At 44.4% G+C, this 16,704-nt stretch overlaps 1 protein-coding gene and 1 pseudogene across 5 annotated transcripts; both read right to left on the reverse strand.

Annotated features, from left to right (window-relative positions):
* Positions 1-263: 263 nt before the first annotated feature.
* Positions 264-10,365, reverse strand: LOC311374741 (NACHT, LRR and PYD domains-containing protein 3-like; annotated as a pseudogene). Its single transcript has 10 exons — positions 10,237-10,365; positions 9,330-9,426; positions 9,088-9,207; positions 8,371-8,484; positions 8,098-8,198; positions 5,648-7,484; positions 4,581-4,906; positions 2,386-2,559; positions 2,165-2,211; positions 264-1,376 (listed from the first exon to the last, which is right to left on the reverse strand). The product of its transcript is annotated as an NACHT, LRR and PYD domains-containing protein 3-like (transcript).
* Positions 9,699-16,419, reverse strand: LOC311374740 (glucokinase regulatory protein-like). Of its 4 annotated transcripts, XR_014643103.1 has the most exons (7): positions 15,710-16,419; positions 15,439-15,623; positions 14,971-15,039; positions 14,794-14,862; positions 14,393-14,466; positions 12,392-12,685; positions 9,699-10,389 (listed from the first exon to the last, which is right to left on the reverse strand). XR_014643103.1 is itself a non-coding variant. In XM_084490526.1 (6 exons), exons 2-6 carry the CDS (start codon positions 15,469-15,471, stop codon positions 10,338-10,340), a joined length of 297 nt encoding a protein of 98 aa, XP_084346652.1. In that variant the 5' UTR covers positions 15,472-15,623; positions 15,710-16,419; the 3' UTR covers positions 9,699-10,337. The 4 variants fall into 4 exon arrangements, 2 of the variants coding, with proteins under 2 accessions (XP_084346652.1, XP_084346651.1); XM_084490526.1 differs by lacking the exon at positions 12,392-12,685; XM_084490525.1 differs by lacking the exon at positions 9,699-10,389 and having other exon boundaries at positions 12,208-12,685.
* Between the last annotated feature and the right edge of the window lie 285 nt (positions 16,420-16,704).

Below are 16,704 nucleotides of genomic sequence, written 5' to 3' on the forward strand. Positions count from 1 at the left end.
CATGTACACAATAAACACAAGGACTGAAACAATAGAAGCTGCAGACTTTACTAATCATAAACAGGTGTGCACGTATCTTTAATAACTGAACATGTTCTGCGGCCGTTTGGTTCCCAACAGAACAAAAGGAATCAAGATTCAGTTTAAAGTCATTTACAACATGCAACATTATCCCATAGACCTCTTGGTTATTATGAATGAAATATAAAATCTGATTAGGACAACAATGATGATATCATAGTCCATAGAACAAACATGTTTGTGTTGTTGTCTGAAAATTACAAATATATAGTTGCATAAAAAAACATGTGATTTACCATCAGTAGGTATTTAATATACATTTCAAATAAAAAATGAGATCTTAATAAAAGCTGCTTAGCTAACCCTATGGGAGATCCTTAAAGTCTCTTCCTTTCATGATTCATCATCATCAACTTTTAGGAAGCCCCATAAAAAGGAGAGGGAGGGGGAGACGGGGGGGAGGAAAAGGGGGAGACGGGAGGGAGGGAGACGGGGGGAGGGGGAGACGGGGGGGAGGGAAAGATTCGAGAGAAAGAGAGCGAGACAGAGACTATAACTGCCCTAGAGACTGACGAAAAAGCAGTGCGTGTGTGTGTGTTTCTGTGTGTGTGTGTGTGTGTGTGTGTGTGTGTGTATGTGTGTATGTGTGTGTGTGTGTGTGTGTGTGTGTATGTGTGTGTGTGTGTGTGTGTGTGTGCCCGTCCCGGCCATCCTTTTTTTTTTTCCTACACACAGAGAGAGAGAGAGAGAGAGAGAGAGAGAGAGAGAGAGAGAGAGAGAGAGAGAGAGAGAGAGAGAGACTATAACTCACACAGAGACGCTGACCCGGTCCCCCCCCCCCAGAACCTAAACCCAGGGAGGAGGTCCTCCTGGGTGAAGGAGGTCCTGAAGGTGTGGATGTGTGTCAGTGTGTCTGAGGACCCTCCTCCACCTGGGGACACTCTGTAGAAGGACAGAGTGCCAGCAGGCCGGTCCAGATACACTCCTACTCTGGTAGAGCCAGCGGAGCGGAGACGTATGTCTGTCTGTCTACCGTTGTACCGGGCATAGTAACCACCATCATAACAACCAAGACTCCAGGACTCGTTGTTCCCTCCAAGCAGGCTGTCAACACCCCCTCCTCTCCTTGTGATTCCTCTGTATGTCACTGCTATAGAAACACCTCCTTCCCACTCTACCTCCCAGTAACAGCGGCCAGTCAGAGCCTCTCTACACAACACCTGCTCCCAGGAGCCAAATCTCTCTGGGTGATCCGGATACGACTGGTCCTCCGACCCGCGCCACCTTTCTGTTGTCCTCAGACAGAGAGAGGAGTCTGTAGGCTGTGTTTGGGTCCAGTGTGAGTTTACAGGCATCTGACGGAGAACAAGACATGATGAGCTACTGAACCCTTCTGCATCTTCATCATCATCATCATCATCATCATCTTCATCATCATCATCGTCATCATCATCATCATCCTCATCATCATCATCACTAGTACAGTTCTTCCTGTTTCACGTTCATCTTCTCTACAAAAATGAACACAGAAAGAAAAAATCATATCGGATGATAGCTACTATAGTGGACTAGTGTGCTATAGCTTTAGAAATAGTAGTGCATATTGTTTATAAGATGTTTTAAGTTAAACGTAAATGTAAATCCCATGTGTGTGTGAGTGGTTGTCCCAGTCAAAACAATGAAGCTTAGAAAAATGTATACACTGAATCTACTCCCACAATATTGACACGACATACACATATTATACATCAAAACGTTCACCACAATGAGCTGATTAATCCTCTGTAATATCTAAGCTATACTCTACATACTTTTCAAGATATTCGACTTTGAAAGGTTCCAATACACATCCATTGTGATCCACCTGTGTAAACAACAGACTGAACCAGCTGAGCTCACATACAGGCTGGAAACTAACTGTTGGTACCATAGACCTGGTCCATACATACAGTACATAGACATGTACACATACGTACACACACCTACACAAACATACTAGACACACATCAACACAGGCAAACATAGCTAGACATACGGATACACAAGTCCACATGTGAATGAGCGGACGTCACCTCCTGCTGTGTGGATGGACTTTCCATCCCAATAGTGAGTGTGTGTTGTGATGAATCAAACAGACACTTACACCTCTGTGGAACTGGTTTCAGCCTCCACACTCCACCGTGCTCCACACTGGGGGGGAAACAAAGTGAGAGCAGCATGTTGAAACATTCACCTTCATCATCTGCTGTCTCATCACGTTCTACACAACATGAGTTACAGCTGCCTTTTCACCACTTCATCTAGCAGCGGCTTGAATTCCTGTAGGAGACTTTGTCCCTGAGTGGTGAGCTGTCCTCTCCATACCTGAGAGTGTCCAGTCTCCAGCGTGGATCCTCCAGTCCAGCAGAGAGCAGCGCAGCTCCAGAGTCTCCTGGGTGATTGTAGCTCAGGTCCAGCTCTCTCAGATGGGAGGGGTTGGAGCTCAGAGCTGAGGCCAGAGAAGCACAGCCTTCCTGTGTGACCAGGCAGCCAGACAAGCTACACACACACACACACACACACACACACACACACACACACACACACACACACACACACACACACACACACACACAATTACTTAGTGAACTATTACTTTTCTGGAGGTAAATCTTTTCAACGTCCTTTGATGTGGAACTTAACTGTTTGATCATTAAAACTGTAAAGTTTTAGAGTAGAGTAAAAAACAACTAAAGGGTAAAGGGGTGCACATTCTTTACCATCTTTCACCTCAAACCTAAAATGCAAACACTAGATTTTAGTGGAACTTCAACGGGGAATAAAGACTAACTAGTCAGAAAACCACACTCAACACACCAACAGTAATTGTTTTTTTTCATTTAGGCGATTCATTTTTCAGTGACCCAGGAGGTGCTGGAACATGTTCCGGCGTGTTCCGGCTCAAATGAAGCACTGCCCCCTATGCATTCAAAACATTAACTTAAACCTTTTTAAAGTGAGTGAATCTGTTCACATGAATGGACACAGATGGATGGTAGGCAGTGGCGGTTCTACATTGAATTACACCCCGGGCGAGACCCCATCCGAGCGCCCCCCCCCCCCCCCCCCCCCCTCTCAATTGCAAGAAATTCGAGGTGTGCCTGACTTGAGCCACTCATTCCATTAGAGTGTTGCTCTGTACCGGGCCGTCCATATGGGCAGGAGGGGCGGCGAACTACTTGCAAAAGCATGCTCCCAAAAAGATAGTTTGTAAATCATTGCTCCAAGTCTATTTTTAATAACGTGATCGTCACATTAACTATCTATAGTCTCTGTAGGCTTTCAGACTATTGTTGGTCTGTTGACATCACGTTTTGGATGATGGTGGACGTGGTGGGCGGCGGTTCTAGCTGAGTTTAACGTCTCATGTTGGGGCAGCTCAGCGACCGCGTTCCTCCGTATGTTGATCACATAACCCTGCAGGCTGCAATAAGGATTTCAATCCGCTAACAGTGGACCCCCCCCCCCCCCCATGTCCGTTATGGAGACCCAGAGGTGAACTGTCCCCCCCCTCCCCTTTCCCCTTCTCACTAGTGGTGGATTTCATGATTTGTTTGAATGAATCAGTTCGCGTCGGTCAGTTCGCCAAGAAGAGTCGTTCATTCGAGTCTTCACCGCTAAACACAGTCAGTGAATGAACGGCGACTCGCGACTCAGCGACTAGTGGGTGGAGCTGGGAGTCGAGTCTCGGAGAACGAACGAGACGAACGACGACGAACAAGAGCGGCGAATCAGGTTGGTTTGTTTGTTTTAAAGAGTTGTTCGTTCAAACTGATTTGTTCGTGAACGAGCCACCACTACTTCTCATACAGCTTCTCTGACGGCACCTTCTCAGCGAGCAGGGCGCCTGCAGCCGGAGGGGGCGCCAATATGCCAACTCCCCCCACAGTGATATGAGAGATAATAGAAAACGGGTGGCTTAAATCAAGTGATCTGATTGGTTCCCAACTGTTGTATAATGAGCGTATACACACAGCTATGACGCCCGTTCAGTTTACAGAGATCCGTATCACTCCACGCCTAACTTGAACTGTTGTTTATTTATATATAAAAGCAATAGCATAGTTCACTGAAGCCTAAAAATATGTTGCTGGAGAGGGTGGAAATGTTGTAAAGCAATAGGCACACGGTGAGTGAACTCGATAGTAGGCTAAATTGCCGGCAAACCAAGCTACCAAAAAGCTTGCTTTTTCAAAATTGAGGGTGTCTATGACTTTCATTTCGCCATACTTACGTAACCGTTTCATAAAAGCAATAGATCACTTCAGTCAGTGAAATGTGCTCATTACACCACAGTTAAGGGGCGTTGTCCGTCCCGATGTGCAGCGGAGGGACGGACAACGCCCCTTAACTGTGGTATAATGAGAACATTTCACAGCCTGTCGTGATCTATTGCTTAAATAGAAAACCGCTTCACAGCATGGATGATTTTTTTTTTCTTGTGTACTCGTGCACATGTGTCATCCCGCCCTCTGTCCCTCCCCCCCTCTGTAAGTGTTTGACCGTTGAGTAAAACTGACCTGAGAGTTTCCAGTGTACAGTGTGGACTCCCCAGTCCAGCAGAGAGCAGCTTCACTCCTGAATCCTGCAGATCATTGGTACTCAGGTCCAGCTCTCTCAGACTAGAGGAGTTGGAGCTGAGAACTGAGGCCAGAGCTTCACAGCATGTCTCTGACAGATGACAGCCATCCAGCCTTCACACACACAATAAACACAACATGTTAGGAACTGGGATTAAATTATTTTACATATTTTACTATTAACATAAAAGGACGTGTTGAAAACTTTAATTAGAGATGTTTTATTAATAGAAATACATTCAATCCATAAATGTTAATTTAATAATCTGTGTAACTTTTACTTTTAACATAATTAAGTTATTGTCTTCATCTTTATTAGAAAAGTGTTTTTAGCTTAACTAATGTTTAAAACATTGGATATTTAAATGTAGTATATGCTACACGTGAACCTCCTAAGCTAGAGCAATTTGATTGGTTCTCTATCTCTGGATATCGGACAATATCCCGAGATTGAGATCTCAAACTCAGGATATTGGGGAGCGCGTAACGGTCGTCTCGTCACGCTAATAAAAACTAATAAACCGCTCCTAAAACAAATAAATCCCGGCAAAAAGTGTAATCTTGTTTATTTTTGGAGTGTTCACGTGTAGTTCATATAAAACAATGATTTACCTCAGGCTCTGTGAATAGTGAATCTGTGAACACTATTCACTTACACACAATTATTATCATTTATTTTTTATGATTGTTATGATTGGGGAGTTTGTTAAATAAACAAATCGTTACTGCTTTTATATCATAGTATTAATTATTTTGTGTTGTGCATAATATAATACATTATCACTGAACGTACAGAGATGTTTTCTATGTTGTTATAACTTTTATTTTCTAGTTTTATGTATATTATCTTGTGTGTATTGTTATACATGTTATTAGTGAATGTACAGATACGATTTGTATTTTATTATACCTTTTATATTCTAGCATATATTATAATATATACATTATATTAAATTTTATGTATATAGTGTTGTGTGTATTGTAATACATGTTGTTAGTGAACTTACAGAGATGTTTTGGAGGCTTTGACCACTGGCAGCAGCCTCAGAAGACCCTCCTCTGAAGCAGAGTATTTCTTCAGGTCAAACACTTCCAGCGCCTCTTCTGATGACAGTAAGATGAAGACCAGAGCTGACCACTGAGCAGGAGAGAGAGATTCTGTGGAGAGACTTCCTGATGTCAGGGACTGTTGGATCTGCTCCACTAGAGAACGGTCGTTCAGCTCATTCAGACAGTGGAACAGATTGATGCTTCTCTCTGGAGAGAGATCTCCATCTATCTTCTCCTTGATGTAAGACACTGTTTTCTCATTGGTATTTGAGCCACTTCCTGTCTGTCCCAGCAGACTTTTTTTAATCAGAGTGATCAGTGAGCTAATTCCTGTCTGTCTCAGCAGACCTCGTAGGAGAATCTGATTGGTCTCCAGAGAGAGGCCCAGGAGGAAGCGGAGGAACAAGTCCAGGTGTCCGTTCTCACTCTGTAAGGCCTTGTCCACAGCACTCTGGTAGAGGAGGAGGAGTTTATCTTCCCCAGAGTTTGGTTGTTCTTCTGAGAGCAGATTGACCCCAGTGTTTATGAAGTGCTTAAAGACATAAAGGGCAGCCAGAAACTCCTGGAGGCTCAGATGGACAAAGCAGAACACCTTGTCCTGGTACAGCCCACACTCCTCTTTAAAGATCTGGGTGAACACTCCTGAGTACACTGAGGCTGCTCTGATATCGATGCCACACGCTGCCAGGTCTGCCTCGTAGAAGATCAGGTTGCCATTCTCCAGCTGGTTAAAAGCCAGTTTTCCCAGAGAAACAATGATCTTCTTGCTCTCTGAACTCCAGTGTGGATCTGTTTCAGATCTCCCACGGTACTTCCTGTCCCCCTGTATGGACTGAACCTTCAGGAAGTGGCTGTACATCTGAGTCACGGTCTTGGGCATCTCTTCTTCTCTCTGGGATGTTTTGAAGCAGTTCTCCAGAACTGTAGCAGTGATCCAACAGAAGACTGGGATGTGACACATGATGTGGAGGCTTCGTGACTTTTTGATGTGGGAGATGATTGTGCTGGCCAGCGTCTCCTCTCTGAATCTCTTCTTAAAGTACTCCTCCTTCTGTGGGTCGGTGAACCCTCTCACCTCTGTCACCATGTCAACACACTCAGCAGGGATCTGATTGGCTGCCGCAGGGCGTGTGGTTATCCAGATGCGAGCGGAGGGAAGCAGGTCACCCCTGATGAGGTTTGTCAGCAGCACGTCCACCGAGGTGGACTTTGTGACATCAGTCCAGATCTGATTTTTCTGAAAGTCCAGAGGAAGTCGACACTCATCCAGACCATCCAAGATGAAGACAACTTGGAACTGGTCGTATCTGCAGATTCCTGCTTCTTTGGTCTCAATAAAGAAGTGATGAAGAAGATCCACCAAGCTAAACTCTTTGTCTTTCAGTAAATTCAGCTCTCTGAAAGTGAGGAGAAACGTGAAGTGTATGTCGTGGTTGGTTTTGCCTTCAGCCCAGTCCAGAGTGAACTTGTGTGTTAAGACGGTTTTACCAATGCCGGCCACTCCAGTTGTCATAATTGTTCTGATTGGTTGATCCTGTCCAGGTAAGGGTTTAAAGAAGTCCTCAAATCTGATTGGTGTTTCCTCCATGACTGGTCTCCTTGAAGCTGTTTCAATCAGTCTGACCTCATGTTCCTGGTTGACCTCTCCACTGCCTCTCTCTGTGATGAAGATCTCTGTGTAGAAGTCCTTCAGAGGTGTTGAATGTCCTGCTTTAGCGATTCCCTCAGACACATTGTTGAACTTCTTCTTCAAATGACACTTGATTTTATGTTGGCACTCGACAGCAGCAGATCCTAAATGAGAAAACAACAGAAGACATCAGTTAGTGGATGGTGACATCAGTGGAAATATTTCATGTATATTTCAATATTTCCTGTTAAATTATCAACATTGTGATATTTAGTTGTTTCATAACTTGTGGTCGGAGAAGCTGGTCGTGACAACGACTGCATGTTACAGATTCAAAATGTTCAGGACTATTATTTCCACAGCAGTATGATTGGTCTAATGATAGTAATAATGATGGTGAATCAGTCTAAAGTGACTTGTTATGCTGATATAACAAGATAGTGTTGCATCTATTCCACTGAGTTATTCTGCTGTTGATCTGCAGTATAATGTTTAACATTCTTTAACCTGATACCCCCACGATAACCCTACATATCTGGACCAAACCATTCAACCTTATACCCCCACAATAACCCTACATATCTGGATCAAACCATTCAACCCCAAAGAGGAAAGATGTCTCCACATTGAAGTTAAAAGTCATTCAGTCCGAAAAGAACAAATAGGAGTCTCATACTGCTCCTTAAAAATATAATTTCTCCTCTGTCTTCAAAGTAAGAGTCTCTTCTGCCCTTCAAAATAATAGTCTCCTCTGTCTTCAAAGTAAGAGTCTCTTACCGCCCCCTAGTGTGTGGGCCACTTCCTCCTGGTTCATCTCCTTCTCTGTTTGATGCTGCTGTACAGACTGAGCACTGGTAACCTTTGACCTCTCCTGGTGTCTGTGGAGAACACACACACACATACACACACACACACACTTGCATTTTTCCTGACTTGTAAACATCAGTACCAGTAGAGTCTGATAACAAGAGTCTGCTCTCTGCTGCTGGACTCTTCTAGCTGGACGTTTGATAGAAGCTGTATCTTTATAATATAACGATAAATCCTCACCTCTTCTCAATAGACTGATTTCCATCTTTAAAGTTAATAGGTATAAGCATAGACCAGTCACTCTTCATGGAGACACAGCTGGGTCCAGGGGAGTCTGCTCTCTGCTGCCTCCTTCTGAAAAACAAGAACCATCTGGAAGTTAGGATTTATGGATATTGATTCATTTGATCATTTATTGCAGGGCTACTCAACTACTTTCTCATGACTTTTCATTTCAATAATCTTTCTCAGATTATTGAAATGGTTATTATTAAGTTATTATGTCATTTAAGCACTAACATGTTAACATGTTAACATAAAAACACACTAAGTATCCTTCATACTGTGCATAGAGTGTTGATTCACAATGTGTTTAGCTAACATAGAAATAGAGCAGTCAGTTTCTACATTTCTACACAGACCTGTGTTATTCTTCATGGATTATTGGTTTAAATAAATCTCTTCACCTCAAAAGATCAAACTGATTCAATAAAAGCTGTTTGAAAGACGTTGAACCTTCTAACATTAAACCTGTAAAGTCTGCTACAAGTCGTCTTAATATTCATTTCATTCACACGATTCAAACAGCAGAATAAACGGCCTCAGCCATGAACCAATCCATCTCCAAGTGGTCCTGTGATTGGACGTTGGTATGTTCTGATTAACGATGGGCGGGCAGATCAAGATGATCCGCGGGCCGCCAGTTGAACAGCCCTGATGTATCGGCTGAATCCTCACCTTGTCTTAGAAGGTTGGTGATTTCCATCTTTAAACACTTCAGGTAGATTCATAGAGCGGTCACTCTTCATGGAGACACTGCTGGGTCCAGGGGAGTCTGCTCTCTGCTGCTGCGCTGGGCTTCAACACAACACACACACACACACACACAGCTGTTACTCAGACTAATGATGGAGTCATGATGTATCACTGCTGAGCTCTGAGATGGACAACAGTCACAGACAGAGAGATCCTCTTCTTACCTCTTAGCTTTGCTCCGGCGGCCATGTTCCCAAGACAGAGTGGTCTTAGAGGTAGGACCCCCCTCCTCTCTCTCCTCATCCATAGTCGACTGGAGACCTGGACACAAACACAACTACACATTGTTTCTGTGGACTCTGTTTGAGTACCAAATGAATGAACTGACTGCATGACTAGATCTACACACTCTATCACTATCTATGTCTAGATCTACACACTCTATCGCTATCTATGTCTAAATCTACACACTCTATCGCTATATGTCTAGATCTCATACATGTCATTATTAGGATTATTCCTTACTTCTGAACACTGACCTCTCTTCCAGTAGATCAAAGTCACTAGAGCATCAAGAGTCTACAGATCAGTGTGCTATACCTTTATAGACGGCCATCAAACCACCAATAGGTAACTAACGTTACCAATAAAACCCAACAATAAAAGTCCACAGCATGAACCAAACGGACCTCACTACAGCACAGACTGAACCTCCACAATAAAAGTCCACAACACAACCAAACGGACCTCACTACAGCACAGACTGAACCTCCACAATAAAAGTCCACAACACAACCAAACGGACCTCACTACAGCACAGACTGAACCTCCACAATAAAAGTCCACAACACAACCAAACGGACCTCACTACAGCACAGACTGAACCTCCACAATAAAGGTTCCTGGACCAGAGGTTCAATATGAAACGCCCTCAACACGGTGGAACTAGTGATTGATGTTCTGACCCATATTCCTTTATTCAGGTTCTCTCTCTGAGATCAACGTCTCTTTTACAGCAGGAACCTGTAAACACTGAACTGGGACTGGAAATAGATTCATCTAGAACATATCAATACAGTGAGAATATACGACCAATAATCTAAAGAAAACATGACATTTAGCGAGCTGTACCGTAGCTTCTCCGTGATGAAAACGTGTCCTGCCCCTTGTCGTGTGAAAATATTACAGCACAGAAGGAAATGAAGATCAGTCGAAGGAAGAGATTCAGGTGTTCACCAAAACACAAAGTAAGAGTTGAGAACCGAGACGAACGCTAACACAGTTCTAAAGAAGACAGTGAAGACAGATCGAATGAGGAAGGAGACTTTGAACACCAGCCACCAGTAAAACCATCAATCATTAACTAACTAAAGAGGATGACATGGTTTACCTGTACCACACCCACACACACACACACACACACACACACACACACACACACACACACACACACGCGCGTTCCAGCAGCTTAAGAGTCAAAAGTAGAGCAAAAGAGAGATATAAGAGATAAATACAAAATAAAATAAAAATAATAAAATAAAGATAAAAACGATGTACACTATCTACACCTTTCACAGGTGTATATCATAAGTATAGTTACACAGGATACTGGCTCAGTATGAGTATAAGTACACAGGATACTAGCTCAGTATGAGTATAAGTACACAGGATACTAGCTCAGTATGAGTATAAGTACACAGGATACTGGCTCAGTATAAGTACACAGGATACTGGCTCAGTATAAGTACACAGGATACTGGCTCAGTATGAGTATAAGTACACAGGATACTGGCTCAGTATGAGTATAAGTACACAGGATACTGGCTCAGTATGAGTATAAGCGTGGCATTGGACAGGCTATGACTAGGGTTGCCAACCGTCCCGTAAAATACGGGATCGTCCCGTATTTGGCAACTAAAAGACCTGTCCCGTAATGAACTGATACGGGACGCACTTTGTCCCGTATTTTGGGGTCGTGTTGTACCTTTATGTAATGCCGGTTATCGTTGCATTAATAAAACCCGTGGGTTGCTTAAGCGTATAAACACACGGAGGCAAGGATGCAGTACGAGCCAGTTACTTTATTGGCGCACTATAAACACACTGAATAGCCAGACCCACGCAGCCAACCACCGAACCCCGAAGTAATGACCGTCTAACACAGTTGAGCACCGAGTGCTCAATCCAATACTCCACAGGTCGTAATCGCGTGAACGCGTCTGCCCGCGATCGCGCATAACTCTCTCCCCCCCCCCCCCCCCCCCCCCCTCAACAATCTCGATCAAGAGGTGTCCCGTATTTGAAAGTCTGGGAGTTGGCAACCCTAGCTATGACCCACTATGTTGTGCTCCATGTACCCACTGTTGACAACGTGACGTGACTAAGCTACCAACACAAACAAAGAGGAGCAGGGAAAGCAAATGAACTAACTACGTGTTTAAGTTGTGAAGGGCAAACGTGCGGCGACACACAGCACTACACAACACAACACAACAACCTGACTTTTAGTACACACCACAATAATCTCACCTTTAGTACACAATAAAACACGATCTGACTTTAATGACAAACCAAATTTAAAGTTAGAGCCAGGGTCAAAGGCTTGTTGTTAACATTTACAATACACTTCATTATCACAACGCAACATTGTAAAATAATGTTGATAAACTATGATACAAACGAAAATGAGATAAACCTCACCTTAGTGCCTATAATAAAAGCAGTTATGGTCTGTCCATCATATCACAAAGGTTAAATTAAATGGCATGAAGTACAAATATGGCACAAAGGAGGTTGAGAGTAAAAATTAAAAAAAAACAGGGGTGCCGTGGATGGAGAGAAATATGTTTAGGGCCGTGAGCCAGAAGAGTTTGGGAACCGCTGCTCTAGACACATGACATTTACACATTTTAATTGTAAGACCTCCTCTCAGGGGGCCTACGAGACCTCTCAGCCCCAGGGCCTACTGGCAGGTAAAGGCAGGCCTGTGTGTGTGTGTGTGTGTGTGTGTGTGTGTGTGTGCGTGCGTGTGTGTGTGTGTGTGTGTGTGTGTGTGTGTGTGTGTGTGTGTGTGTGTGTGTGTGTGCGAGACGCTTTTATCCAGAGCCACTTACAATCAGTCCATTGGTCATAAGAAGTGAAACAATCTATCGCCGTCGGTGCAGTGAAGACGTCCATAGAACCGAGTGCACTGACAACCGCCAGGCCGACCCCACTCCCCGTGTACGGAGATGAGACAGCCTTCTTAAAGACAAGTATAAAAGGAACTGGAAACAACACAACGTACCGTCTGGGTTATCTAGAACTCCTCACGTATGTCAACGACGGCTGGTGTAACCCAGGACACATCTCCGTAGAGACTGCTAGCTGTCAGCCTGCGGCCACACTAGCTGCCGAGGGAGGTTAGTCACGTGATCACCGTGTCCACGTCCTCCTCAGCGGACCGCCGCCTGTGAGAAGATCCACTCTGTCACAGCGGGGCTGCAGACTGAGCCCTGAGGCCGGATGGTCACCTCTGGGGACTTCAGTCATGTGACTTTGGACTCTACTCCGGCTGGTTTCCACCAGGTTGTAGACTGTCCTAGGAGAAACAACGGGACAATTGATCGCCTGTATGCTAATGTGAGGGACGCCTACAGAGCCACTCCCCCCCCACCTGGGGAGTCTGATCACAACCTGGTCCATCTACAGCCACTGTCCACCCCCCCGGTCCAACAACAGCCGGTGACACCCCGCACCATCAGAAGGTGGTCAGATGGAGAGAGCCCCGAGAGGCTGGATGGGCTGACCAACCCGCATGGTGAGGACGTAGAGGCCTCCCCTGTCAAGACTGTCCTGTTACCCTAACAACAAGCCCTGGGTAACGCAGGAAGTCACTGCTGCCCTCAACAGGAAGAAGGCTGCCTTCAGAAGCAGGGAGGCCATGAAGGCAGCACAGCAGGAGGTGACACGCCGTGTGAGGGAGGCTGAGGACAGCCACAGGAGAAAGGTGGAGGTCTGGGAAGGTGTGAGGAGCATCACAGGTCAGACCAGAGCCACAGGGGGGACAACGGAGAGGGCCAACCAGCTGAATGACTTTGTCAACAGGTTGAACCAGCCCTTGTCCCCCCCACCCCCGCCCTCACTGCAGCCATCTCTCCTCCTTCCCACCTCCCCCCTGACCCCACAACACCCCCCATCTCCTCCCCCCCTCCCCCTCCTCCTCCTCCTCCTCCACCTCAACACAATCCCCGCCTCTTCAGAAAGGAGGCACATAAAAATACGTTGCTACATGCTAAAAGTTTCCATCCACCTTCACTAACTAAGAACATCCCATTCGGACAATTCCAGAGGTTACGTAGGATCTGCCACAACGATCAAGAGTTTGACACTAAAAGTAAAGAGATGTACAATCGTTTCAGAGAACGAGATTACTCCTCCAAAGTTCTGGACACAGCTCTGGTGAGGGCCAGCTCTGTTGAACTAATTCTCTGCTCCATGCAAAGACATTAACTGCTACAAAGGACAGGGTTTCTTCTTTATCAAATGCGGTCAAAATGTGTGAAATAGTAGTGAAGGCAAAAGGGTTTAGTCAAGTCACACAACTCACAGTCACTACTAAACATTTCATCAATGGTAAGACTACATATGTTACACACACACACACACACACACACACACACACACACACACACACACACACACACACACACACACACACACACACACACACACACACACACATGGGGAGGAGGTACGGGGAGGAGGTAAATCTAAGGTAGGTAGACCTAAATCTAAATCCTATATCTAAATCTACATCCTAAATATAAATCTACATTTTATATCTAAATATAAATCTTATATGTAAATCTAAATCTAACCCTAAATCTAAATTGAAATCCTGAATCTAATCCTAAATCCATACAACAGATGTACTAATTCTCCTCCATATACTAATTAGCTCTGACTCCTGTCTGTCTGTCTGTCTGTCTGTAGGTCAGACCTGCAGAGCCGCTGTTAGTTTTAGCTGCACGTTGTATATTAAAGCTGGATTTAAGATTTATATTTATAGTTAAAGATTTATGTACGATTTAGCTTCAGATGAAACACTTGGATTCAGGATTTAGATTGATGAAGGAGAGAGACAGACCATCAGGTCCTTTGAGGAACATTTTCTGACAGTGTTTCCATCTCAACCACTGCACTGCAGCTGTGTCCTTCCACTCAGCTGATCTTATTGTCCCATAAGCACAGTGAGGATCTCAGCTCATCTCCAGCGCTGTTATATAACAGTAGGAGCTGGACTCACGTGTCCTCCCCTGCAGTCAGGTCCACGAAGACGGGACTCTGACCCGCTGTCCTCAACAGCTGGTTGAAGTGTGTCTGACCGAGGTGACACACACACACACACACACACACACACACACACACACACACACACACACGCACACACACACACACACACAAATTACCATACAATACACACATGAACTTATCTACACTTTTTTTTTTTACCTAACCAAGCTGCTTGCATAGGCTAATATAATATATGTATGTATATTGAATTTATAATTACTACTCATTGTCAGTGAAGTCTATTTTAATGCAACCCATTCTGACTTAACTCCAAACCTAATAAAAATAAATTGAACTATAAGTTATACTATATATTAGTGTAACTTATACGTGGTATTACAAAGTGGATTTTACCGCTACGAGGAAAGCCAGTCGACCAGACGTCCCACAGCCGCTCAGTACAACAAGGCTGTCTGGCGCTCCCTGGTGGCGGAATCACAATGACACAGCTCTACCGTTTATTCTCCAACAGAGACGGACGGACGGACAGGCGGTCGGACAGAGGGAGACATTTGTCAGGCCTCAACAGACCTTGAGGATGTCTGCCGCCTTCACTGCGACCGCCAGCAAGGTTTTCATCACACTGTCGCTGAGAAGTTTCTGTTTTGAAGGAATACAAAATAAACAATTATGAGCAGTAAAGTCACCATTGTGAAGTCCGCTGGTTTCTCAGCAGGTCTGGGGTTGACATTTAACACATTCTTTAGTGTGAGATGAGACGTATGTTTGCTTTGAGGAGAAAAACTAATCAAATAAAACATTCAGGGCCTCTACGATAGATAATGTGGTACAACATGTTGTGTTCTTGTAACCACAGACGTACCAGCTTGTATTGTACGATTTCAACGACATTCCCTCATACTATGATCACTTGTTTAATGATGATAAAGATTTATATATCTGTCCATGTTAACAAATACACAGAAAGCTAACTTATAACAGAACCATAGCACAATAGACAAGTGCGCTGTGTTGTTGTTTGAATGTATGAATATTGACCTCTGACATGACCTTAAAAGGGCTTCCTCTCATCCTGGAGTATCTCTGCGTCGCAGGCTCTCAGCAGCCTAACCACGTGATTGGCTGAGGCCTGGTCGATGTCACACGTCAGCGGGTTGGACTTCTCCGAAACAGGAAGTTCAGACTCGTAGTCTGGAAACTTTTTGGAATCCAATGAAAGTAAACTGCATGAATGAAATGTATTTAATTCATTAAATACCATTTTGAGAAATGATCTTGGAGGCTTAACATCACTGTATGTTACCCTCACCTACAGCGGCGTAGCCACAAATGTCCATATAGGAGGCACAGGAAAAAACAGGCGGGCAAAGCCAATCTGATTGAACCTAAGATAGGCCTCGATTAGATGCACCATACAAACATTAATCAAAGGCATGTTATATTTATGACATAAAGGTGGAATTTATTAAAGGCATTTGATAACAGCCGACAAATTACGCAGAAACATTTTAAACTTGCGCAAAACTGCATGAACGAAGCTTTGGTGAGCATCACATCAAAGTGAAACAGATTGGCCGTATAAGACAAGCCTACTGCAAAGATGACAACTTATCACACACATACGCAAAGAGAGAGAGAGAGAGAGAGAGAGAGAGAGAGAGAGAGAGAGAGAGAGAGAGAGAGAGAGAGAGACTGGTCACCACATCCAATCACCTCCAATGGAGGTGATTGGATGCAGGAGCAAAACAAAAACAACATATTAGTGCAAACACACAAAGCCACCACAAGAGCCAGTACATTATAGTACTACCCCGTAACGCCCCCACCCTTAAGGAGATCAATTGGGGGGTTTCTTTAGGCACTATTCACAATTTTATTTTATATACAGGAATGAGTAAAAACTTAAATATACTCATCATCAGTTGACTACTCTGCCGCAGTTCAACTGGAAAGGAAATGCATTCATGAAAAAAACAAACGACAAACAAAAGTACGATGAACCCACAATTTATGTACGTATAATTATATATAAACAGACACGCCCCCACCACCTCGCGGACCACTGGCTGACGCACCAGGTGGGACTCCGCCTCCGAGACCGAGCAGCCAATCAGCAGACAGATCAGAGCCAGAGGGACGACCTTATGGGGAGCCAGAATGAACACAAACCAGAGTGGGAGGAGTCACTGACAGCAGCGCACTTCAACCCCCCCACACACACACACACACACACACACACACACACACACACACACACACACACACACACACACACCGCTACACACCGTCGTTCACCAGACAGGA

The sequence above is a fragment of the Micromesistius poutassou genome (genome assembly GCF_964030765.1).
Source record: "Micromesistius poutassou genome assembly, contig: SCAFFOLD_4791, whole genome shotgun sequence".
Taxonomy (NCBI): Eukaryota; Metazoa; Chordata; class Actinopteri; order Gadiformes; family Gadidae; genus Micromesistius; species Micromesistius poutassou.

Coding starts and splice junctions, on each gene's coding strand:
- LOC311374740 (XM_084490525.1), bottom strand. CDS start 15,471: ATGAGAGGAAGCCCTTTTAAGGTCATGTCAGAG. Junction 15,040..15,438: donor CTTTTAAGGTCATGTCAGAG/GTCAATATTCAT, acceptor CCTTCAAAACAG/AAACTTCTCAGCGACAGTGT. Junction 14,863..14,970: donor AGGCGGCAGACATCCTCAAG/GTCTGTTGAGGC, acceptor TTCCGCCACCAG/GGAGCGCCAGACAGCCTTGT.